The 25,501-nt window shown below is 39.1% G+C and overlaps 1 protein-coding gene across 1 annotated transcript in view; it reads right to left on the reverse strand.

The window, feature by feature from the left end:
* Positions 1 to 25,501, reverse strand: part of m (zona pellucida domain-containing protein miniature) — a 174,256-nt gene that overhangs the window by 70,745 nt on the left and 78,010 nt on the right. Inside the window, exon 2 of the mRNA XM_087355169.1 lies at positions 12,245 to 12,328. Coding sequence (XP_087211295.1) covers positions 12,245 to 12,307 — 63 coding nt within the window. The 5' untranslated portion in view covers positions 12,308 to 12,328. The remainder of the gene's footprint in view (positions 1 to 12,244; positions 12,329 to 25,501) is intronic.

The following is a 25,501-nucleotide window of genomic DNA, read 5'->3' on the forward strand; positions in this document are numbered from 1 at the left end:
GGTTTAAATGCCACGCCTCCACAGAATAAATATTTATTTTCACTCAGCGTAGAGGTATAACGTAAAATACATCTCGTTAACATTTTCATATACAATTGCAAATATGCAGTGTTACTTTTCTTGTTTTAACATATAAAAATTCATTAATTACAACGATGAAATTAATAGTGTTTGAAAAATGGTGCGCACTGATACAAGGATATGAACATCAGTTTTAAAACTGTGACTTGATGTATCATGAATATATTTCATAGAATAAAGAATTTACTTGTATTAAAAATAATGTTATTGCTCGCTGCCATGTTGCCTGCCCCTAATCCCGGCTTTGTTACATGGAATTAACGTATTATATTGATATTTAAAAGGTTTCTAGTTAAATACCAACCTCAGTCACAAATGTAATAGCAAATGACGTCTTCATGATGGCAGTCAAATTCAAAAAGCCAACCATGGGATATTACGTAAGAGAAAAGGCACTTTTTAGTTATCATATTATTATAAACTAACCATAATTCAGAGAAATTTAAAGAACAGTGGCATCGTAATTCTTTTTATATTTATTTTACGTTATATTTCATATGATCTACTATTTTCGTCATACAAGCAATTCGGCATCTGTAATTAATTTATAATGGAAGTATGAAGTACTCTGGGTAATTAACGAAGACACTTTCTCAGCTTCACACCGGTTGGAGATGCTGCTCTGAAAAGTAACATCTTGCTAATCACAAGTCCAAATGAAGTAATTAAACGTTCGTACGGAGAGGTGTCTAGAGTTCTAGAAATTGCCATTAGGTCGTCGCGAGCTCCGGTAGAGAAAATTGCTCGTTAATGAGGGGCCAATGATGAAAGGGGAAGCATCAGTATCAATATGTAGCAGATAATGAGATCATGTCAAATATTCACGTCTGAGATAATTCCACTTGCCTGCACAATTTTCTATTTAAATGTTACACTTGATGGCGACTAATAAAAAAGCTTTCTTGGTATTATAGCTTTGATGTGGAAGGTTACGTCTTGTGAGTGCCGGAGCAATGGAATTATACACTAATTTAAGGGCACAGGGGTAAACATATTAAACGCAATTTCGAACTATTATGGACCTTGAAAGAATTAAAATGGCTTTAGTGAGATTTCCTGTTCTCACGGCGGCATGTAAGAAGAAGTATGTCTTCTGAGTTGTTGCGTCGTGTAGCCTGATAGAAATTTAACGACGGTTTAGATGTAAATGTTGCCTCCATCATCAGGGCGATTAAGGAGGATGTAAGTAACACTGAAATGTCGGTAAACCTCTACCAGACTATATAAATCAATAACCCAAAAGACAGTAACCTTCGAAGTGGCTTTATATTGATTAAAAATTATTTGAAGATATCCGTCTTCTGGGTTGTTGCGCTGTGTAGTCTGGTCGATGTTTACCAACGTTTCAGAGGTCATACTGCCTCCATAATCAGGGCGATGAAGATTTCTGTCTTCTGGGTTGTTGCGCTGTGTAGTCTGGTCGATGTTAAACCAACTTTTCAGAGGTCATACTGCCTCCGTCATCAGGGCGATATTCATCGCGAAATCTTCATCACCCTGATGATGGAGGCAGTATGACCTCTGAAACGTCGGTAATCTTCTACCAGACTACACAGCGCAACAACCCAGAAGACAGAAATCTTCATACTCATCGCCCTGATGACGGAGGCAGTATGACCTCTGAAACGTTGGTAAACATCGACCAGACTACACAGCGCAACAACCCAGAAGACGGATATCTTCATACTCATCGCCCTGATGATGGAGGCAGTATGACCTCTGAAACGTTGGTTAACATCGACCAGACTACACAGCGCAACAACCCAGAAGACGGATATCTTCATACTCATCGCCCTGATGACGGAGGCAGTATGACCTCTGAAACGTTGGTAAACATCGACCAGACTACACAGCGCAACAACCCAGAAGACGGATATCTTCATACTCATCGCCCTGATGATGGAGGCAGTATGACCTCTGAAACGTTGGTTAACATCGACCAGACTACACAGCGCAACAACCCAGAAGACAGCAATCTTCATACTCATCGCCCTGATGATGGAGGCAGTATGACCTCTGAAACGTTGGTTAGCATCGACCAGACTACACAGCGCAACAACCCAGAAGACGGATATCTTCATACTCATCGCCCTGATGACGGAGGCAGTATGACCTCTGAAACGTTGGTAAACATCGACCAGACTACACAGCGCAACAACCCAGAAGACGGATATCTTCATACTCATCGCCCTGATGACGGAGGCAGTATGACCTCTGAAACGTTGGTAAACATCGACCAGACTACACAGCGCAACAACCCAGAAGACGGATATCTTCATACTCATCGCCCTGATGACGGAGGCAGTATGACCTCTGAAACGTTGGTAAACATCGACCAGACTACACAGCGCAACAACCCAGAAGACGGATATCTTCATACTCATCGCCCTGATGATGGAGGCAGTATGACCTCTGAAACGTTGGTTAACATCGACCAGACTACACAGCGCAACAACCCAGAAGACAGCAATCTTCATACTCATCGCCCTGATGATGGAGGCAGTATGACCTCTGAAACGTTGGTTAGCATCGACCAGACTACACAGCGCAACAACCCAGAAGACGGATATCTTCATACTCATCGCCCTGATGACGGAGGCAGTATGACCTCTGAAACGTTGGTTAACATCGACCAGACTACACGGCGCAACAACCCAGAAGACAGAAATCTTCATACTCATCGCCCTGATGACGGAGGCAGTATGACCTCTGAAACGTTGGTTAACATCGACCAGACTACACAGCGCAACAACCCAGAAGACGGATATCTTCATACTCACCGCTGTGAGAACCTCAAGTCTCACATAAAAATTATTTGTTTAGAGTTTCTATAGGCGTGTTACCATCCTTTGCACCATTCAAGTCTGGTGATTTATGTATATATACACACAATTACACGGAAGTAGTTTTAATTATTCCGCTACAAACTTTTCATAAACAAATATCAGAGGCAATTAGGTATGGCAAATAGCAAATTATATATATTATAAATCAGATTACATGAGGGTTAATAATTGTTAATTTCTATCATACTTTGATGGAAATTGGGTGTCTGGATGTCTGCCTGATGCAGATGGAGAATGGTTAATGAAATCTTGATATTCTTGGAATAAATCAGATATCATAAAGAACGGAAACTTTTGAAATCGGAAAGCTAGAGTAGCCATGAGTCCTTTCTTGTAACCAGTCATCGAGAACCTTAACCAGAGCAATTTTAATAGGCAGCCAAAGGCAACGTACAGCTGTCGTAGTGGCAAGGAATTTGCGGGCGATTAAGATTAAGATGTTCTGAAAACAGAGTTCAGTAGCTACTTCGCCGATTCCCGTCTCTTAAATATGTCACTGGTGAGGATTTTACAATTAAGCGAAATAGTAATAAATTATTTTATCTCAGGAATATTTCTTTTTTATTTCACATAGTATTCCAGTTTTTAAGATACTTTTGTTTCTAGGAAACTTCAAAATACTGTGCTAAAGCTTATAAAGTAGGTATTTAAGAAAACTAGTCTTATTTCCTACTAAGATCTTTTGGAATGTATCTCAGTGTGTGGAGTTCCGAATAAATTGATTTTACGAGACAGGTGTGTCTGCCCAGAACCCATTTGCGAACCTGAATAATTAAAGAGTTCTCATTTTAACCACACATGGCTATATAACTGTCATCATACGACTCAAATTATTACTCCTAGATTAGTCTGAAAATTTATAGAATTCTAAGCTATTTACATGATATTTTATTGTAATTATTTTGTTCGACGATTGGACTTTGAACTGTAAACAACGACGATGGATTCACTGACTGTATCTGTTGATAAAACAGTAAGATTTTGACGGGTGTGAGTGTGGTCAGCTGAAAAATGTGTTTTGTAAAATTCCTTTTTCAGAGAATTTATGAATTCTCGTATCCAGGTTGGTATTGCATTTTACGACAAGCTTCCTAATGTGGTTCTCACAATATTATATATATTTTGTGGCATATTACGAAGGGATAAAGCTGCTCAGAAGGTATAAGGATACAGACAAACGCATGTTAAAATTTAATTCAATTTCTCCGCGTTATTTGATAAGTGAACCAACATTTTTGCTCTAAATATGACAACGCAATATTTAGTAAATATTGATGAAGAATTTTATGTAAAATTTCAATAAAAATCTTATTTTAGAGCGGACTAATGTTAAATTTGTATTAAGAGACTTGCTGTTGTATATTGAAATAATTTGAAAGTCCTTCATTTAATTTGGATAGTACCAAAATCGACTTTAATATTTCGTAGAATCAGATCTTTTAACTATTGCAAAAATAAAACGACTTTAAAATATTTTTTAAACAGTTTCATTTCCACGACACATTTATAATAAAATATTTATAAGAATATAATGTTTGATTTTACTCAGTTCTTATACAGTTTGTAAATATGTTGAAGATAAAAACATAGACGTACATACAAAACAATAATTTTTGGTTGTAATCTGTGTAAAAGTCACCTCAAACTTTGACGGAAAATCACAAATTACAACTGTTTGAATAAAGAGTACCAGGAAACTTACGTGTGCCTAGAATAATGAAATCACTTCTGATTCCCAACTTTAATCTAAAAATGTAAAGATTAAAACAGACATGTGTAACTATAATTTTACTTGATTTGTATGGGTATTAAACATGGTCTTTCACATTAATAGTAGTAAAAAATTGAGATTTTTTAAGACACTGTACTTAGGAGAATATTTGGATCTATGCGGAATGGTGTAAAAGGTTTCCGAAAAAATGACATAAAGAAGGAGCTTCATAATTTATATTCTTCACCAAATATTTTTAATATTATCAAATCAAGGATAATGAGATGGGCAGGGCATAGATCGCGAATGGGAAAAGATAAATACATGCATATATTTTACTTGAAAATTCTTAAAGGAAGAGACAGCACTCACATCACACAAGCGTAAACTTAAGGATAATATTAAAATGGATTTTAAGAAAATATGATTTCGGGATGTGGATTAGATATATATAGCTCATAACAGGGACAGGTGGCGGGCTCTTGTGAACACGGTAATGAACTTTCGGGCGCATAAGGAGGGGGGAAGCTAGATTAGTGTTATAAACTTGTAAAAAAGGACTTTTTCTTCAATACGTTAGTTATCAATAAAATCATATCCTGTATGTGATCATAGAGCGAATCAGTTCAAACTGAATTAGCTCTTCACTTTATTAAGCTCACTGATGATCATGGGATGGAATTTGGATGTCGAATTCGCCCAATTGAAACTCAATTACTCCGGCAGTCACGGGGCACTAACATTTCTCGAAATAAATGCATTGAAAATTTGTAACGCCTGTCAGGCTGAGTGTAATAATTTAGGTACTACTGATGAGATGTGATCCCATGAAAATGAATTAGTACGTAAATCATTAATAATAATAATAAAAAATACTGTAGTGGGCATGTCTGTAGCTGTATACTGAAGAACGGATATTAACAGCACACCTGCTCTCACATGTTTGTTTGGTGACTCGCGCATAGCCTGCGCCTAATACTAATAGGATCTGCGGTATACATAAAACAGTTTTGATTGATGAAGATGGATCACACGCGTACGTCGAAAGATGCTGTGGCTAAGTCCGAGGTGTAATGGCGTATGGTCTGTTTTCCTTTGAAACATAAAATACGAGTCACTTGCAGGGAGTAAATCAGTTTGGAATTCGTTTGCGAAACGAGTTTAAGAGAAATTAGTCAGAGAAAATAAAAGATGGTATTTCATGGTTGCAGTTCTTAGACGCGTTCGCAAGTAAAAGTCCGAAGTTAACAACTCGAGGACCATTGAACAGAGTTTTATTGAATCTGATATTAATGAAGATTTCTGTCTTCTGGGTTGTTGCGATGTGTAGTCTGGTCGATGTTAACCGACGTTTCAGAGGTCATACTGCCTCCGTCATCAGGGCCCTGACTACACAGCGCAACAACCCAGAAGACAGAAATCTTCATACTCACCGCCCTGATGATGGAGGCAGTATGACCTCTGAAACGTTGGTTAACATCGACCAGACTACACAGCGCAACAACCCAGAAGACAGCAATCTTCATACTCACCGCCCTGATGACGGAGGCAGTATGACCTCTGAAACGTTGGTTAGCATCGACCAGACTACACAGCGCAACAACCCAGAAGACAGCAATCTTCATACTCATCGCCCTGATGATGGAGGCAGTATGACCTCTGAAACGTTGGTTAACATCGACCAGACTACACAGCGCAACAACCCAGAAGACAGAAATCTTCATACTCATCGCCCTGATGATGGAGGCAGTATGACCTCTGAAACGTTGGTTAGCATCGACCAGACTACACAGCGCAACAACCTAGAAGACAGCAATCTTCATACTCATCGCCCTGATGATGGAGGCAGTATGACCTCTGAAACGTTGGTTAACATCGACTAGACTACACGGCGCAACAACCCAGAAGACAGAAATCTTCATACTCATCGCCCTGATGATGGAGGCAGTATGACCTCTGAAACGTTGGTTAGCATCGACCAGACTACACAGCGCAACAACCTAGAAGACAGAAATCTTCATACTCATCGCCCTGAAGACGGAGGCAGTATGACCTTCGAAACGTTGGTTAACATCGACCAGACTACACAGCGCAACAACCCAGAAGACAGAAATCTTCATCGCCCTGATGATGGAGGCAGTATGACCTCTGAAACGTTGGTTAGCATCGACCAGACTACACAGCGCAACAACCTAGAAGACAGAAATCTTCATACTCATCGCCCTGATGATGGAGGCAGTATGACCTCTGAAACGTTGGTTAACATCGACCAGACTACACAGCGCAACAACCCAGAAGACAGAAATCTTCATACTCATCGCCCTGATGATGGAGGCAGTATGACCTCTGAAACGTTGGTTAGCATCGACCAGACTACACAGCGCAACAACCTAGAAGACAGCAATCTTCATACTCATCGCCCTGATGATGGAGGCAGTATGACCTCTGAAACGTTGGTTAGCATCGACCAGACTACACAGCGCAACAACCCAGAAGACAGCAATCTTCATACTCATCGCCCTGATGATGGAGGCAGTATGACCTCTGAAACGTTGGTTAGCATCGACCAGACTACACAGCGCAACAACCTAGAAGACAGAAATCTTCATACTCATCGCCCTGAAGACGGAGGCAGTATGACCTTCGAAACGTTGGTAAACATCGACCAGACTACACAGCGCAACAACCCAGAAGACAGAAATCTTCATACTCTTCGCCCTGAAGACGGAGGCAGTATGACCTCCGAAACGTTGGTAAACATCGACCAGACTACACAGCGCAACAACCCAGAAGACAGCAATCTTCATACTCATCGCCCTGATGATGGAGGCAGTATGACCTCTGAAACGTTGGTTAGCATCGACCAGACTACACAGCGCAACAACCCAGAAGACAGAAATCTTCATACTCATCGCCCTGAAGACGGAGGCAGTATGACCTCCGAAACGTTGGTAAACATCGACCAGACTACACAGCGCAACAACCCAGAAGACAGAAATCTTCATACTCATCGCCCTGAAGACGGAGGCAGTATGACCTCCGAAACGTTGGTTAACATCGACCAGACTACACAGCGCAACAACCCAGAAGACAGAAATCTTCATCGCCCTGATGATGGAGGCAGTATGACCTCAAATCTTACATGATATTAAAGACTTTTAATAAAATTTGGTACTGTCGGTCTTTGCTACAACAAACGCGTGTTTCTACACGCGGAAGTGACGAGGTTGAGAATATTGGCGTGGGGAGTCCCCGACTGAAGTATTCCCAATCAGCAGCACATCCACGTGGGGGAATCTTCAACTCCGGCTGCATCACTTAGCCAGACAGCTGCCAAACACACCGCCCAAGCAAAGGTCATTCACCCCAGACATCTCTGACGTCACTGTCTCCTTTCGCTAAGGTCAAATTATTGCGACCGCACAAGAATTGTTACGCTGTGCGTATATTTATTTACTTGTTAGACAAAGTTTCTACCAGCACTCGGGCTGTGCTCGTTACGGCACGGTTATGCAACGGAATGGCAAGGCAGACATTCCTCCTACGTCATATTGCATCCCGCGCTGTGGTGTTCGCTCCACTGCTCCGAAAAAAAAAATAATTATACTTTCTTCTACTAATTCCCGACTTGGCTTTGAGAGAGTTTAATGAATATGAACCAAACACACATTTCTACATTACTATAACTCCACCAGTCGTAAAGCTGAGTCCTGAACAGTGTTGCGTAAATCTTGTCATATTAAACTTCTACCATCTTTAAGACGTCACAACGCGGAAAATATAATACAATTCCAGCCTCTACAAGGATTCTGATCTGTTGCATAGACTTAAGACAAAATAACTTTCAGTATGAGGAAGTTTCGACAAAATTTGGTAGCTTACGAACTTAAAATCAAGTCCTCATTGTGTTAAGGATGTCGAATGTTTTTACGGATTTTGTGACGCAATGTCGACGTATAAGTAGTTAACAATGTTTAACTTTGATGATGGAGGTTTTAGTAAAACCAACAAGACTATTCGACGTCACAACCTAGAAGACGATATTGGACACAATCTTTAGCATAATTTGCAGGTGACAATTTATTTAAGTTAACATTGAATAACAGCGGAATTCAAAACACAGGAAAACATAAATATATATATGATACTCCGTATTTAAATAAATATATAACTGAAATAAACCGTTTCGAACATGTCTTACACTAATTCACACAATTTGCATGTGCGTCACATTATACGAGGTGCGATCGGAAAGTTTCAAGACTGTGTCAATAGCGGGCGAACCGGATGTAGTACGAGCTTCTGGCTTTAGGGGGTGCGGCCTACATTCATAGTGAATCAGTGTGCCAGCCGGCATCATCGAATTAGCATTTGTTTCTTAGTTACGGGCGTTTTGGTAGTGCATTACACCGACCCTCCTGCGATTTCGGAATGGCGTGTGCATAAAATTTTGCCAAAGACTCGCCAAAACGGCTACGGAAACCTATGAAATGCTAATGCAAGCATTTGGGGAGTCCGCAATGGGTCGTGCACAAACTTTTGTGTGGCATTCACGTTTTAAAAATGGCCGAACCTCTGTCGATGATGACGAGCGTTCTGGACGACCATCTTCGAGCACAACGCCCGAAAATGTTACGAAGATCGACGTCGTACCATCAACGACTTGTGCGACATTGTTGGGATAGGCTATGGGACCTGTCAGCTGATTCTAAAGGAAGAACTCCACATGCGACGCCAAGGCTCCTGTCTGAGGACCAGAAGCAGAATCGACTTGACTTCTCGTTTGTCAGGAGCTCAAAGATCTTGCAAGAACCGACCCCAACTTCCTTTCTAAGCTCCGTGTGACTTCTTCCTCTTCCCAAAGATGAAAATTCAGCTAAAGGGAAGGAGATTTGAGACGATAGAAGAGATTCAGGCAGAATCGCAGATGGTGCTTGACAGGCTGACATTGAAAGATTTCCAGGGATGCTTCCAGGCTTGGCAGCGGCGCTGGGATCGTTGTGTTCACTCCCAGGGGAACTACTTCGAGGGTGATGGATGAATTTAATACCTGAGATAAGTGTACGGGTTTTTATAGGCGCAGTCTAGAAACTTTCCGATCGCACCTCGTATATTTTACTTCATAAGTATACGAATACAAGGAGGCCTTAGTTGCGATACAAAACTCATATTTATAAATTTATTTTGCGCTTTAGATGACAATAGTTTTATAATTTCTTTCATGTATTAAGTAGATTATAGAAAATTCTAGTCTACCTACGTCAGGTTACTAAGGTTTTTGTGGCTTCACTCTTCGAGTTTCGAATACGGACAAAGCTCGGATAGGCCTACATTACGTCCCACTTAGCCTGAAAGAGTAAGGCGGCCAGATCAACTGTAACCATTGCCTTATATACAACGCCGATACTAAGAATGCCTTTTCATGATTTGGACAGTCTCATCTGATTATCTTAAACACTGCCATTCTTTAAGTCTGGACGTCAGTATGAAAATGTATCATCAGGGCGATATCTCTGACGATGAGGACAGCAAGGACATCTGAAACATTCGAAAACTTCTACTAGACTACACTGCGCTACAAAAGACAGTCATCTTCTTAATCACTGTCATGAGAATTTCAAATCATAAGAATCGATATTGATCGTAAGGTTTTAAGGAAAAGAGTTAGCTCAATCGATTATATTAGTATATACTGGGATACTGGGAACGATCCGTTCTTCAAGTGCCTGAGCACTGCGGGTCCCAACTTTTCGTTGACTCGGTAAGACTCCTTGGATGAGGGATCGGCCCGTCGCAAGGCCTCTACATGTATACAGGACAACACAACACAGAAAAACATCCATGGCTTGAGTGGGATTCGAACCCACGGTCCCAGCGACCAAGCGGCGCAAGGATATTAGTATATAGAAGTATTTATTGGTGAAAAAGTCAGGACACACTTGCCATCCGAGGATTAAAACATATACAGGTTATACACAAAAGAATGGTGCGGTTTCAAACGTTACCCCAACTGAATACCAATTATAACTTTAAAACCGCACCATTCTTTTGTGTATAACCTGTATTAACTTGGAAGGCGGCTGTTTTAAACACGTACAGTAAAGTATTTATTTATGTGTTTGTAAAGATATATGTAAGACAAAAGTTAAAAAGGTAATTAAATTGAATTAAAATAATTTTCTCGTATGATTTTTCATTTAAAGTGAATCCTGACTTTTGCATCACCTGTACGTGAAGATGACGCGGATTTATTTATTCCTGGCGACAAACTCGCGACGCACGTCCTCAGTGGCTGTAGCCGCAAAGAATCCCCTTGGATGGGCGGGCAGTTATTAACTATATGGGATACAAACGCTACAGAAATATAAATTCCACACGCGATACTTTCTTGTGTGTCAAACTTAAGCTTAATAAATGATCAAAAAACTTTAATTTAATTCTTAATTATTTCTGGGTTCCCATTTCAATTATAAACTTTAATTTGTAAAGACAGGTAATGAGTTATAATATTTGCTGGCAGGTATGTGAATCTAACGAAGAATAAGCACTTGTCCTAGCAATCTAAAATGAACAACTTCGTTCTTTTTGTCAGATTGTTAGATCTAACTGATATAAGGATAGATTAAAGGAGTGCCCCGCCTTCTTAGAAATTCTACCACTGCATAAACTAAATGACATGAGTATAACCACAAATGTCCTCAATTAGAACTTTCAGATGAGCTCTTAAGTTCTTACAAAATCTAAAGCTATTAAGAATCAGGCAACATCTTATTATTGCCTATGTAAAGTATAATATTAAAAAAAACATTTTTCTAGTCGTAAATACCGAGCTTTAATACACATAATGGAAAATCCTATAATTAAAGTCTACTCACTAATATCTTCACACTAGCGAGAATGTCGGACGCTTCTTCTGAAACGTCGCTAACCGCCTGAAATAAGTCGTTACCAGAATTTTGTACAAAAAGAAAGCCTCCATTCGTCAGTCGATCTATATTAGTCACAGTATTTGTTGGTGTGATGTTTTTAGTCACGAATTAATTAAACTGTTCCCTTGCCATAGTCCGACTCGCATTGAAAGGAAGAACAGCTGATCCGGTGATTTTCAAACAGACGTTTATAGTTTCGCGGGCGTCTCTTTACACAAGGTCGAAGACAGTGACAATCAAAGCACGGCTTTATCTTCTACTATAAAAATTTGTGATTCGTCGTTGTCGTCAACCAATTTGTCGTCAAAAAATGTTGTAGAACATAACAAACCCCGAATAAAATGTTCTGTTATAGGATTTGAGACTTTCGCGGCGAGTATAAACCCTTCTCTGGCAATCAGCTTCGTTAGCTGGTTACTGTAGTAAACCGACGTTTCGGGAATAAACTCTGTCATCATCTTCAGGGTTCTGATGTAACTGGATCCTCGGAAGTAGCTTGGATATTATTAAAATGTTCTGTGTTTCTAACGCCATTATTTGTCTAATTTCATGTAAGTCTGAAGACAAGCTTGTAGCCCGAGAATTTTTCATCGACATGAGATTCAGTCGAATAAATAAACAGAATTCTTTTCATGTATTCTGTACAGGTTATTTATATGGAAAGTAATTGCACTTACCGAGAATGTTAACAGACAGCCAATGAGCTTCCAGAGGGGCATCCTACTCCGTCCAATCCTCATCGTAAAACCAGCGCTTCCTTCCTGAAAAGATGACGTAGTTAAGTACAGGACTTAGGTAAACAGCACGTTAAGTAAGACTACGTACAGACTGAGAAAGCAATGGAAACTAGGAAGATTCTCGTCTGTAAACAATACAACTTTCTGGTTACTTTTTATCATTGGTTTATTTAACGACGTTTTAGCATCAAGTGATTAGTGAACGGAGAACTGGTAAGGATTTGGAAGGAAGAGCTCTGGTAAAATTTAAGGTACTAACTCGATAGCTCTCTGGAGGGACTGAGGAAAGTAACGAAAATCTCTTAGGATAAATGTTCTCCGCGATTAGATTCGAACCCGGGGCTTACCGAATACGAAGTGTGGTATTTGGGGTAGACAATCTAGCTGAAGTCATGTCAATCAGTTATCCGGTCAGTACGAAGATAAATATTTATTTTGACAGTGTTACTTATAATGAGATTGAAGGGTGTAGACAGATTTAAGGTCGTCTAAAGAGGGTAATCGAAAAATTATACATTTATTTATTCACGAAATTCGTGTATAATATGTATCAAAAATGAGCAGTATTTTAAGAGTTCTCTTGTGCTCTTCGATAAACATGGCTTTGTTGTACAAAAACCTTTTTTTGGGTACGTTTATTTATCGTGTATTTATCTGTGATATATTGTAATCCACAGCCGTTATCTGAAATCTTACTTAAACTTTAAAACTTAAACCATCATTTATAACGATATCTTGTAACTAACTCTGTACAGGACAGACCTCGATGAGATAATAGGACTCAGCTAGCCAACAGATTCGTGGGCTATTATGAAAACCCTTATAATATTAGGATGATCAAATTAAGGAAAATGAGATTGGCGGGGCATTTAGCACACATGGGATAGATTAGAAATTTGTACAAAATTTGGTGGGAAATCGTGAAGGAAATAACTACTCAGCGTAAGATGAGATGATAATATTAAAATAGATGTCTTGGGAAAACAGGATTAAAGTGCGTGGATTGGATTCGTCTGACTGAATGTAGGGATTAATGAATATTTGGATTTCATCGAACACGGGGGATGTTTTGTGTATTTGGGTATTAACTTCTGAAGGACATCGTGGAGTTAGGCAATATCTGTTTGAATGTGTAATTTACGATATATAGTAACCTCATTCCTGCACTTACTCCCTTCATTTCTCTGAACACCGTTTTCTAATATACACGGAATCCGTATTCTCCCTTTAGGGTTAATTAGCTTGTATTCCAAGGAAAGAGTGTATAACCACTATAATACCTCACGAAGAAGGCGATAATGCGGTATAATTACTTAAGAGACAATTTAGTCGTCCACACTCCACAGAGTCACTGACAACCTTCTGTCAGAAGTTTCTCTTATTTTAAGTACCACGTCTACTTTAGCCGGAGGTGTGAAAAGTATCTTGAAACTCTAACTGAAGTAAAAACTGCCTAAAATCTCCCGGATGACGAGTATATTGAAAGCGTTGTTATTTTAATGTTTGTTATAGGTTATGTTTTATAAAGTGTCTCACTGGAGATTGTAAAAGTCTGCTGCATTTCAGAGAAAATATTTTGATACACATTGCTAGGAGATGATCTTTCTAGTCTCTTTATGACAAATGTTTAAAGTAAAATTAAACTGTTGGGATATTTTTTATTGTCTCTGAATTGAATAAAAATTTTCTTGGATATTATCCATCATTTAGTAAATAAAATATATAACGTAAAACGACGTTTCGGAGATGGGACTCTATCTCCGTCTTCAGGTTCCTACACAGTTGGGCCCACTAGATAGAGCTTAGGTCCGGAGATAGGGATTAGCTCTATCTAGTGGGCCCAACTGTGTAGGAACCTGAAGACGGAGATAGAGTCCCATCTCCGAAACGTCGTTTTACGTTTTATATTTACTAGACGATGGATAATATCCAAGGAAAAAGTCCGGAGATAGGGATTAGCTCTATCTAGTGGGCCCAACTGTGTAGGAAACTGAAGACGGAGATAGAGTCCCATCTCCGAAACGTCGTTTTACGTTTTATATTTACTAGACGATGGATAATATACAAGAAAATTTTTATTCAATTGACTCTTCACCATCGTCAAGAAGTTTTAGATTTGATTGTCTCTGAAGTTTAAGTTTATAGAGTAAAGTCTGCAAGTGATAGGATGATTAATAAATAATGAATTTGCAGAAGTTTGGAAGGAAGCTGTAGTGATATAATGGCAGATACTAACAGAAGCATTTGCAAGGACGGACTGAAAAGAAAACACGAGCTAGTCTCCGGCTCCAGTTTTGAACAAAGTATGAGTACTAACAATTCAACAATTCGACTGCGACTTTCAATGTTGTCGGCTGTTATGATCGAATATTCTCGAGGTTTTCCTCAGGCGTTTTATGTGAATTCGTATCTGCTTTAATCTTCGAATACATACAGCGCTATTGGTTCAATTTAATTACAATTTCAAAACTGATGTAGTTTGACAGATCAGTGAGCTGGAAAAATCTTCACTGTGAAGAATCTATCTGCGTATAGGCAGGTACTTGGCAGGATGGAATTTCATCTCCCTGTCTCTAAACTCACCTCCTATTGCTATTGATTGTTATGTGTTGGTGCCTGATATCTGTGAAGAGAGGGCGAATCCACAAGAATGCGGACGGTATCGTTGGAAGTAATTCGGGACGTCTCCAGGCTCACTGTCTATGGATTTATTATTTTTTATTTGTAGTGTTCTGTCTGACGACAGGTCCATATGAACAGGATCCTTCCATCCTTTTCTCGGACTGGGACCTGTTCATATACGTTCTTGGCAGGTGATCCAGAAGTGGTTTGCCATTGCCTTCTTCTGTGTGTGAATGGAGTAATTGTTGGGATGCCACGGAGGAAAACTCCGTGTTGCCTAGACCACGGCCTTGCCCAACACAAGTTATAAATTCGGGCACCGCCGGGAATCGAACCCGAGACCCCAGGATTACAAGGCCAGCGTTCTAACCGCTAGACCACCGTGGCACTGTCTATGGATATAACCTATATATTTATTCCTCTCGTCCAATGCCGTTGGGAAATGTAACTTTTCTAGAATTTGAGTCGTTCATGGTGATGTGAGTTTAAACAATTTTCTTTTGGGTTGTAGGATTTGAGGTTCTCACTGCGAGCAGTAAGAAGGTGGCTGTTGTAAGGTTGTTTCGCTGTGTAGTCTGGTAGTCCTGAAGATGGAAGCAGAAAGCACCTCCGAAACGACGGTAATTTATAACAGAATACACGGCGCTATAACCCAACAGACAACCGTCTTCATCTATTGGGTTCACGCCGTTTAAGAACATGCTGTCACTGTCTTCAGGGTTGATTGTTATGTTCAATGAATGAGCTTCGCTTGTTGTAAAGGACCCCAGGGAGTGGGTAACCCATCACTACAGCTGAAAACGAGGACTGATCCAGTCTTCGAAATGTTGTGTTTTATAACATCAGACGATGGACAAAGTTCAAAAACCCAACAATCCAGAGAGCACGTTACGTTTGAGCTAGCGATCGTCCCTTAAACATCTGACGTCATCATGCAGAGACCCAGACGTTTTCAAGGAATAATAAAATCTTCTCGAGCAATCAGCCGCGTCAACTGGTTACAGTAGTAAACCGACGTTTCGGGAACCAACTCTGTCCCCATCATCAGGGTTCGTTTTGTTGATTATCCTCTCCTCGAAAGTCTCAAATCCTATATTTTCAAATTTTAATATCTGTCCGGAGCTCTTCTATTTACATAAAAGTTAATTAAGGGCGTTGTATTGTTTTAATCTTCTCATCGTTGAGATATCCCTGTCTAATCGTATCAGTGAGATTGTAAGCAAGCTTAAAATATAGAATTATAGAATAATGCTACATACTTAAAAAATTAATTCGTTCGTTAATGTCTTTGTATGGTCGCGTAACAAATAATTTATTGGTATGGGTTCAGGACAGTCATTGTCTCAAGAAAATATATGTTTTCGTGAGATCCTCAAGTTCATTTTATGTACATATTTATCAATGTCTTCTATGCGTTCTGCGTGTCCACCCCATTTCAGTCTTAGAAATTTAATCATTGTGGTGGTCTAGCGGTTATAACGCTGGCCTTGTAATCCTGGGGTCTCGGGTTCGATTCCCGGCGGTGCCGGAATTTATAACTTGTGTTGGGCAAGGCCGTGGTCTAGGCAACACGGAGTTTTCCTCCGTGGCATCCCAACAATTACTCCATTCACACACAGAAGAAGGCAATGGCAAACCACTTCTGGATCATCTGCCAAGAACGTATATGAACAGGTCCCAGTCCGAGAAAAGGATGGAAGGATCCTGTTCATATGGACCTGTCGTCAGACAGAACACTAAATAATAATAAGATGAGGTGGTCTAGAGGTTAGAACGCTAGCCTTGTAATCCTGGGGTCTCGGGTTCGATTCCCGGCGGTGCCCAAATTTATAACTTGTGTTGGGCAAGGCCGTGGTCTAGGCAACACGGAGTTTTCCTCCGTGGCATCCCAACAATTACTCCATTCACACACAGAAGAAGGCAATGGCAAACCACTTCTGGATCTTCTGCCAAGAACGTATATGAACAGGTCCCAGTCCGAGAAAAGGATGGAAGGATCCTGTTCATATGGACCTGTCGTCAGATAGAACACTAAATAAATAAATGATGGCCACGGTGGTCTAGCGGTTAGAACGCTGGCCTTGTAATCCTGGGGTCTCGGGTTCGATTCCCGGCGGTGCCCGAATTTATAACTTGTGTTGGGCAAGGCCGTGGTCTAGGCAACACGGAGTTTTCCTCCGTGGCATCCCAACAATTACTCCGTTCACACACAGAAGAAGGCAATGTCAAACCACTTCTGGATCATCTGCCAAGAACGTATATGAACAGGTCCCAGTCCGAGAAAAGGATGGAAGGATCCTGTTCATATGGACCTGTCGTCAGACAGAACACTAAATAATAATAAGATGAGGTGGTCTAGCGGTTAGAACGCTGGCCTTGTAATCCTGGGGGGTCTCGGGTTCGATTCCCGGCGGTGCCCGAATTTATAACTTGTGTTGGGCAAGGCCGTGGTCTAGGCAACACGGAGTTTTCCTCCGTGGCATCCCAACAATTACTCCATTCACACACAGAAGAAGGCAATGGCAAACCACTTCTGGATCATCTGCCAAGAACGTATATGAACAGGTCCCAGTCCGAGAAAAGGATGGAAGGATCCTGTTCATTTGGACCTGTCGTCAGACAGAACACTAAATAATAAATAAAAATGTAAGAACAACATTTGTTGACAAACTAGGTTTATCGTTCCTTCAGTTTTCTCGATTTTGTAATGTTCTCGCCAAGTCGCGCGAGGTTATAAAGCAGTCTCGAGAGGTGCAGAGCTATTTTTGTAGACGTCAGTAGATGTAATGACGAAGTGTAGGCTAATTGGTTAGTATACGTGCGGCCTGACTAGACCTCGGTTGCTGGCAGAGGAATGCTGTTTGCCCGCACAAATGACAATGTGATATAAAGACGCAGTCATCTGCATTCAGTGGACGAAGACTTTGCTGGAGCTCTGCTTAGAGTTTAGACATAGAGCGTAGAATACTTTGGGCTTTGTGTCTGTGCCCTCTTTTTTGGGGGGCTGGACGACCGGGGTTCGATTCCCGACGGGGGCAGAGGATTTTTCCTCTAGCCTCTGCGTCCAGACCGGTTCTGGGGCCCACCCAGCCTCCTCTACAATGGGTACCGGGTTCCTTTCCTGGGAGTAAATCCGGCCGGGGCGTGATGCTGACCACTCACCCCCCCATCTAGTGCAGAGGTCAAGGAAGAGAGGAGCTATACCCCCTCTACCCCCAATCGCCTACATGGCGTATAGTGGGACAAACTTTACTTTACTTATTACCTTTAAATCGTATTCCGTTACAGAAATTTGAGCTTTGATAATTTTGTATTTTCTAAGTAAGTCATGATATGAGAAACTCAATACATTTAATGTGCCCAATGAGAAATGTTATTATTTTTTTTTTGCAAACCTGAGCAGAAGAGACTACGTAAAAGTGTTAGTTATAAATGAAACAATAATATTAAATTTCGTATTAGAGAAAAGGGTGTTCATGTAGGAACTTTATTGAACGTACTAGGAACAGATTGAAATTTTTGGATTTTTTAAGGAACCCTTAAGAGACAGATAATTCCTTGACCAGCTGACAGACTGAGAGATTCTCAAGGAAAAAACACCATCCACCATGTATTAATTTATTTTATGCAGATAATACTAGTTAAAAAATGACTTGAGATATTTAGGTTTATGTATCGTGGCCTGAAAACATTATTATTTGTTCTAAACGAGATAGTAAGGTGTTCCAGAGGAAAGGCTTTGTTTTAATAATATTATATAGAATCGAAACTTTAATCATTTTAAAGAATTATTAAGAATATAACACATAAAACCATAATGTTGTCTGTTGTTACTTGTGAAACAACAGCACAGACACTTATTTTTAGTCTTAGTAGTTAATACAGCATCGTTAAATGACTTATGAAAAAATCAACCTTGAACGAATGTACGGCAGAACAGTGAAGTGGAAACTGTTGGACATTCCACGCTGACGAGCGGTGAGCTAAGACGCGAGTCAGTAATTTGCATAAGTAGGCCTGGCCTCCTCGCCTGAGGTCTGCATGCCTCGGCCTCGCTACTACGTACCTGCGCTGTTACTGCCGATGACTGCTTTTCTTGGCATAGTCCACTTGTGTGTCTCGTTACGTAATGACGGTACCGTTACTAACACACTCTCCTCCCTCCAGTACAGGAACAATTCAATCGCATGTTTCGGAACAGGCATGAGATCAGACACTTAATTTGACTAGACAAAACGGAACTCAGCATTGATTTTAATGGTGACTGAGACGAATTAGTGTTTATTTCTGTAATAAAATTACGAGGTTAAATGTTATTTTATTTTAATTATGTGTAAGGAATAAACTTTCATAAAAGACTGTAGTGATATCCTAACTGTACATATACAATTTATTAGTTTTTCATAGTAAAAAATAATTTCACTTACAGAAAATTTACCGTATTTCTTCTATTTGAAGACACGATTTTTTTTAAAAATTTAAATTTTCTTAAATGAGGGTACGTCTTACATTTGATGGCGTCTAAGAATCTATATAGATCCTGTTTTCCTGAAAAAATCTATTAAGAGGCGCTTTAAAATCGATAAAATCCTGAAGAAATATGAGCCTGTCTTAAAAACAATCTGCTTCTAATTTGAAATTTAAACTTCTTAAAAAATTGTGTTCATGTTGTGGTGTTATCTAGAAATAATATGTGTAAAATGCGTTTATATCATCGGGGATTAAGACTTTAATTAATTATCCAAATCAATTGCTCTTCAGTCTCCAAATTGTTAATTTACGAAGAAAACTCCTAAGAATATTTCAGCACTGAAGCTCACGAACCTTTTATGGAATTATAGATTCCTCTGGACAATAGTTTTCATTATAATAATAATTACATTTCTGAATAAATATACTGCATCTAAAATACAGATAATGTACAAAGGATCTTCGCATTTCAATTATCCATGATCCTGGTTGAGCATAAGTTCCTCCTTTTGGGGGTTTATTGATATTTTAGACATTCGGTAGGACTCCTTGGACGAGTGAGCAGCCCCTCGCAAGGCCTCTACATGTACACAGGACAGCACGACACAGAAAAACGCAGACGAAAATCCATGCCTTAAGTGAGATTCGAACCCAGGGTCACAGTGTCTTACGCCTCAGACCGCGCGGTCGCTGAGACCTGTAATTATCCACGAGACACATGGAAAATTCTGAACCTTCATACGTTACTTATAACAAAGACCAGTTATCTACGTGAGATTTTAGATTCTCACGAGTATGAAGATGGCTGCTCTTTGGAATGCTGTGACTTGTAGTCTGGTAGAAGTTTACCTTTAAAAGTAGGCCCATTCTTCCGTCTTGATGAAGGTAAACACCCCTGAAACATAGGCAAACGTCTAACAGACTACACGGTGTAACATCCCAGAGGAAATCATCTTCGCCAGTTATCTAAATATACAATGTCTTCCTACTTTCGACTCTTATACCAATACAACATTAAAGAATCAGAGAATTGTCATTCTGTTAATTATTTTATTGCCTTGGTTAATCGGGGTTTATTAGATGCATTTTGTTAACTTGCCAAACATCAAACTAAAATTTAGAAAAAATATGTTTATTTTACGTAATAAGTATTCTAATCTTCACATTTTCCGGACTGTACTCCAAAAACAATATTGAATGAAATAAATATACGTAAGAAAAACATTTAAAAATTTTTATTTTATAAAATTTTGTCTTATTACAAAAATTATGTATTAACCGACCTTATATTACGTATTGTCAGTAAATGCAAATGTGACAATGAAATGAATATTCGTTCTATCTCCATAATTAAATGTCACGCCAACCTGAATCACATGGATCTGAAATCGGTCTACATAAGATTAGATTATATCATACAGTTCATAAGGGCCATCTGTGGTTTCCGGTACTCAATGTCACGTGGTTTTACGAGATGGGGGAAAAGGGGATACTCAAGATAGGATGTGTTTTGGGCTCGCGGTTTGTTTGTTACAATCCATTAGATCAGTGGTATTCAACCTGGAGTACGCGAAGACATCTTAGGGGGTACGTGAAATTTAAAAATATATATATATATTATTTTATGATAAACACTGAATAATCAGTAATGTAATTTATTTAATTTATTTTATAAGTAATTATATACTATGTATAACTTGAATTATACACCAACAACTTTGGGGGTACAAAGTTGAAGAGAAATTATATCTGGGGGTACGCGAAGATATCTTAGGGGGTACGTAAAATTTAAAAAAATATATATATTATTTTACGATAAACACTGAATAATCAGTAATGTAATTTATTTAATTTATTTTAGATGTAGATTATATACTATGTATAACTTGAATTATATACCAACAACTTTGGGGGTACAAAGTTGAAGAGAAATTATATTTGGGGGTACACGAACAAAAAAGGTTGAATACCATTGCATTAGACGGAGATAGATCCCCATCTCCGAAACGTCGTTTTACGTTTTATATTTTATTTACTAGACCACAGATAATATCCAAAAAAATTGTTATTCAAATGACTCATCACCATCGTCAAGAAATTTTAGATTTAAAATATGGGTCGACTATTCGTGTGGTGGGGGACATTAGAATTCCAATAATAAGAATAACAAGTATTGTTCTCCACAAGAATTTAATGACGTTATTAATTGTCTATACTCCAGGATCTCAGATAGTATTTATTCTCTTCCGAAAGCGGAGTTAAATTCTTTCACTGGTCCAGTGAGACGACATATCACTTTAAAATCAGAATGCACAAAGTCAGCTTTCCGTTAGTGATGTTAACTACTGAAAAAATATGTGTCTTATAGGTTGTTACATCTAGAAATCTTGTATCGCTCTTGTAAACGCTGTGATTAACATTCGGGTCCATAGAAGGTGTACAATATACGAGCCGAATGACTATTGCCCTCTGAAGAATGACTCTTCTCTATCGAAGCAGCTAATTACGTAGGCAAAGGTACGTTTAGTAAGAGACACGTCGGTCAGCTGGGAGTTGTGTATGTGTCAGCTGGCGGATGGCTAAACGGACTCTGGTCCACGCAACAGCACCAGAAAGGATGTTCGCCATGGTTTACTTCTCGCTTGTTGCCATCAGGTAGGCAGGCTACCACCTGACGAGTGGCTCAGTCCAGGCGATCGGACTGAGGGGCATGTTTATATACTCGAAGACCCTGGTTCTTTGACTGAAAAGCTAGTCATTCTCTTTTAGATTACCACAAACTGGTAATTGTAAAGTTCTTTCATAAATTAGTATATCACGCCAGCATCAGAATTCAGAATCCACCAATAGAATCAGCGTTCATTGGAACTGTGTCAACAGATGATCTACTTCAGCTGTTATACTCGAGTTCAAGAATCTATATAAGATGTTTTAATCGTGGTTAGGATGTTGTTGTTCTTATGGGTTATAACGACCTGTGTACTTGTAGGTAGAAACCAACGTTCCTCCAAAACAATTCTGGATGTCTGATGTGTGGATTTACGTAGTTTCTAAAAATAATGCTCACTTCATCAATTACATTTATAAGCTAAAACTTATCGATTTTAATAAAGCTACGTAATAAACAATAATATAAACAATTTACAACTAAATCTATAGACCAATGAATATTGAATTTTTCAAACCATTTAATTATCAGTGGCCTTGAAATTAGATTACTCGAAGTAACCAACCCAAAAAATGACATAATATAAAAACAGATTCGAAATCATTAAACAACGGGAATCAACTTATGTCTCTATACAGCGGAGTCCATACTTTGATAATAGTCACTCCAGTAGTCAGTAAATAAGTGATTTTTGTAGAAAACGAGGGTTCATTAATGTGTTCAAAAGCGTCCGTCACTTATTCTAACCACATGAGTCCACTAAGAATTCTTTATAACCCATTATAATAATATAATGAGTTGTTCTAGAACTACCAGCCGCGTCAGGTGGTTGAAAGGCGAAATCCAACGTTTTAAGAACCACCCTCGTCCTCATCCTCAGGGTACTAAAGACTTCAAGATGAAGATGGTTCCCAACAAGTTACTTTTCTCGTCTCCTAACCATTTGACAAGCTAAATAGCCCGATAACAATTTGTTATACTTAGTCACCGTGAAAGCTCAAAATCATTTTCAAATATTATCCTCTCGTATAATTCCAAATATTTCAATTTATCTCTTTTTACAGATCATTTGGTTAATATTTTAAATACATTTGCCATCTTCAACATCCGTGCTACACGTCCCATACATTGAATTTTTTTTGATTTGATCATCATTGAGTGAAAGTAAGACGCTTCTAATAATGCAGTTTTATCGAACGTTCTATCATTTCCTCCTTTTACGTGAACATACGAGGCTCGTCCTTAAAGTAAGTTTCCCTGGGGCCGTTTACAGATACAAAACACAATTTCATGGAAATATTTATTGCAACAGATACAGCAAGTGTCCAGCTATTTTTCAACATATTCGCCACCGGAATTGAGACATTGGTCATACCGTGGGACCAACTTTTGAATACCTGTGTCGTAGAAGTCTGCCGCCTGGGATTGGAACCACTGTGTGACAACCATCTCTGCCTCTCTGTCATTCTCAAAACGCTGACGCTGACCGGACAGGAATTTCTTGAGGTGTAGGAAAAGATGGAAATCACTGGGAGCGAGGTCCGGGCTGTAGGGTGAATGATTAAACACCTCCCAGCTGAACTCCTGCAGGAGACTTGCTGTCCGTCGAGCCGTGTGCGGCCTAGCGTTATCACTGACCGCACTTCACAGTCGGCGGGAGCTGGAATAAGAACCTCCATCTTCAACAGCTGCAACGATGCTACTGTGAGAACGCGGGAAGTTCCGTTAGTGCATGCGCCATGCTACGTCATTGCTCTATCACGTACGCACAGTCGCTTCGCGCAATATAAGGTTTGCTAGCTGTGGGACGAGTGGGAAACTTACTTTGTGGACGCGCCTCGTATTTTCGTCAGAACCTGTTCTCAAATTCCCACAATCTTCGCTCTTCCCAGGATTTGAGACCAAATTTTACACCCATCTAAAATAACATGTAGAATTATAGTTATATACATTTTAACCTTGTGTTTGAAATTTTAAATGGATACGGTAGCATTCCTCGAATTTAATCAGATATTAACAGACGAAAAGCTTTGGACTTATTTATAAGTCATGAAAACATATTAAAGCTGATAAATGTTACATGACAGAATCTGTCTGTCCTGAAAACATATGTTGCTATCAAACTAACATTTTCTCTGTTACTGAAATGTTACTATACTCTCTAAATGTGCATACAATTGTTCTCAACACTCACAAACAAACAAACTCTTATTTGTTAATTGTGACTTGACAAAAATTGTTAATACGAATCGAAAAACAAATGTCCATAGTCATGATTTTTGTTAAAAATGCGACGTTTCGGAGATTGAACTGTCTGCATCCTGAGGCAAAACCTACTCTCTTAGGTATAATCGATTGAGCTAGTCCATATCTCCGGAGATAGGACGGAGACAGAGTCCAGTCTCCGAATCGTCATATTTTTAACAACATTTAAGACAATAGATGATGTCCAGAGAGTTAGTTTTTTTAATAATCCTTGTTTTCTATAACAGATCTATCTATAATATATGGTTTATCATCTACTGTAATAATTTCTCATATTTTGAAAGTTTGTCCATCTCAGAAAATCCATTTCCTTAACCAGCAATTTATTAATGTATTTCGCTGGTCCCTACCACACCTAAAATCTGCGACTCTTACTGAATATTGCATACGAAGTTTTATTAAAGTTATTTTTCTGTAGGCCACGTCAGATTCAAATCATTTACAGAGTTACAGACCTCAGTGATTCTGTGGTTGGCACTTTTATAATTTTTATACTTCAATAATTATATAAATTTGTAAAACAAAATTTCATGAAGCCAAGAATATAAACACTCAACGGGAATCCAAGGACGATTTCATTCCGAAAATAAAATCCTAACATTAGACGTAATTAATTAATTTTACAGTAACGTTGTTCCACGATTTTAACTAGAGTCACTAAGTTTCATGACATTAAAAGTGGACATTACAATATAATAATAGTCACTTTTCCGTATTTTTTTTTTTGATTTTAAGAGGGTTTTTTTAAAACTTTAACATTACTGAAATCCGGGTGGGTTGATTTTATCTAAGAATCTGTTTGGCGTCTATTACTAAATCAATCTTACAATAGATGGTGTCTTAAAATCGAGGAAATTCGGTAATCGCTTTTTAAATACTTCAAAACAAGCAGTCTAGTATATACGAGCGTTAATTATGCATTAGTTGACTGAAATGATTGCTCATGACGAGAGAATATCTTCTGTGTTCTACGAGGCTCGCTTACCTTTGCGTGGAAAAATTCAGACGTGAACTACAACATAGTTTTCGTTGAGTACTTTCAGCTCGCTCATCAAGCAGAGAAGCAGGTGAGGGCAATTATCGACTGGAGAATTCTAAGGTGCAAGTACCATTTATCTTCCAGACAATAAGATAAACACGGAACCAAATAAGGAACTGATCTCGAGATAACG

This window comes from Zootermopsis nevadensis, unplaced genomic scaffold (genome assembly GCF_977971745.1).
Source record: "Zootermopsis nevadensis isolate Lab colony 2312 unplaced genomic scaffold, Znev_1.0 Znev_ptg000024l, whole genome shotgun sequence".
In the NCBI taxonomy this organism is placed as follows: domain Eukaryota; kingdom Metazoa; phylum Arthropoda; class Insecta; order Blattodea; family Termopsidae; genus Zootermopsis; species Zootermopsis nevadensis.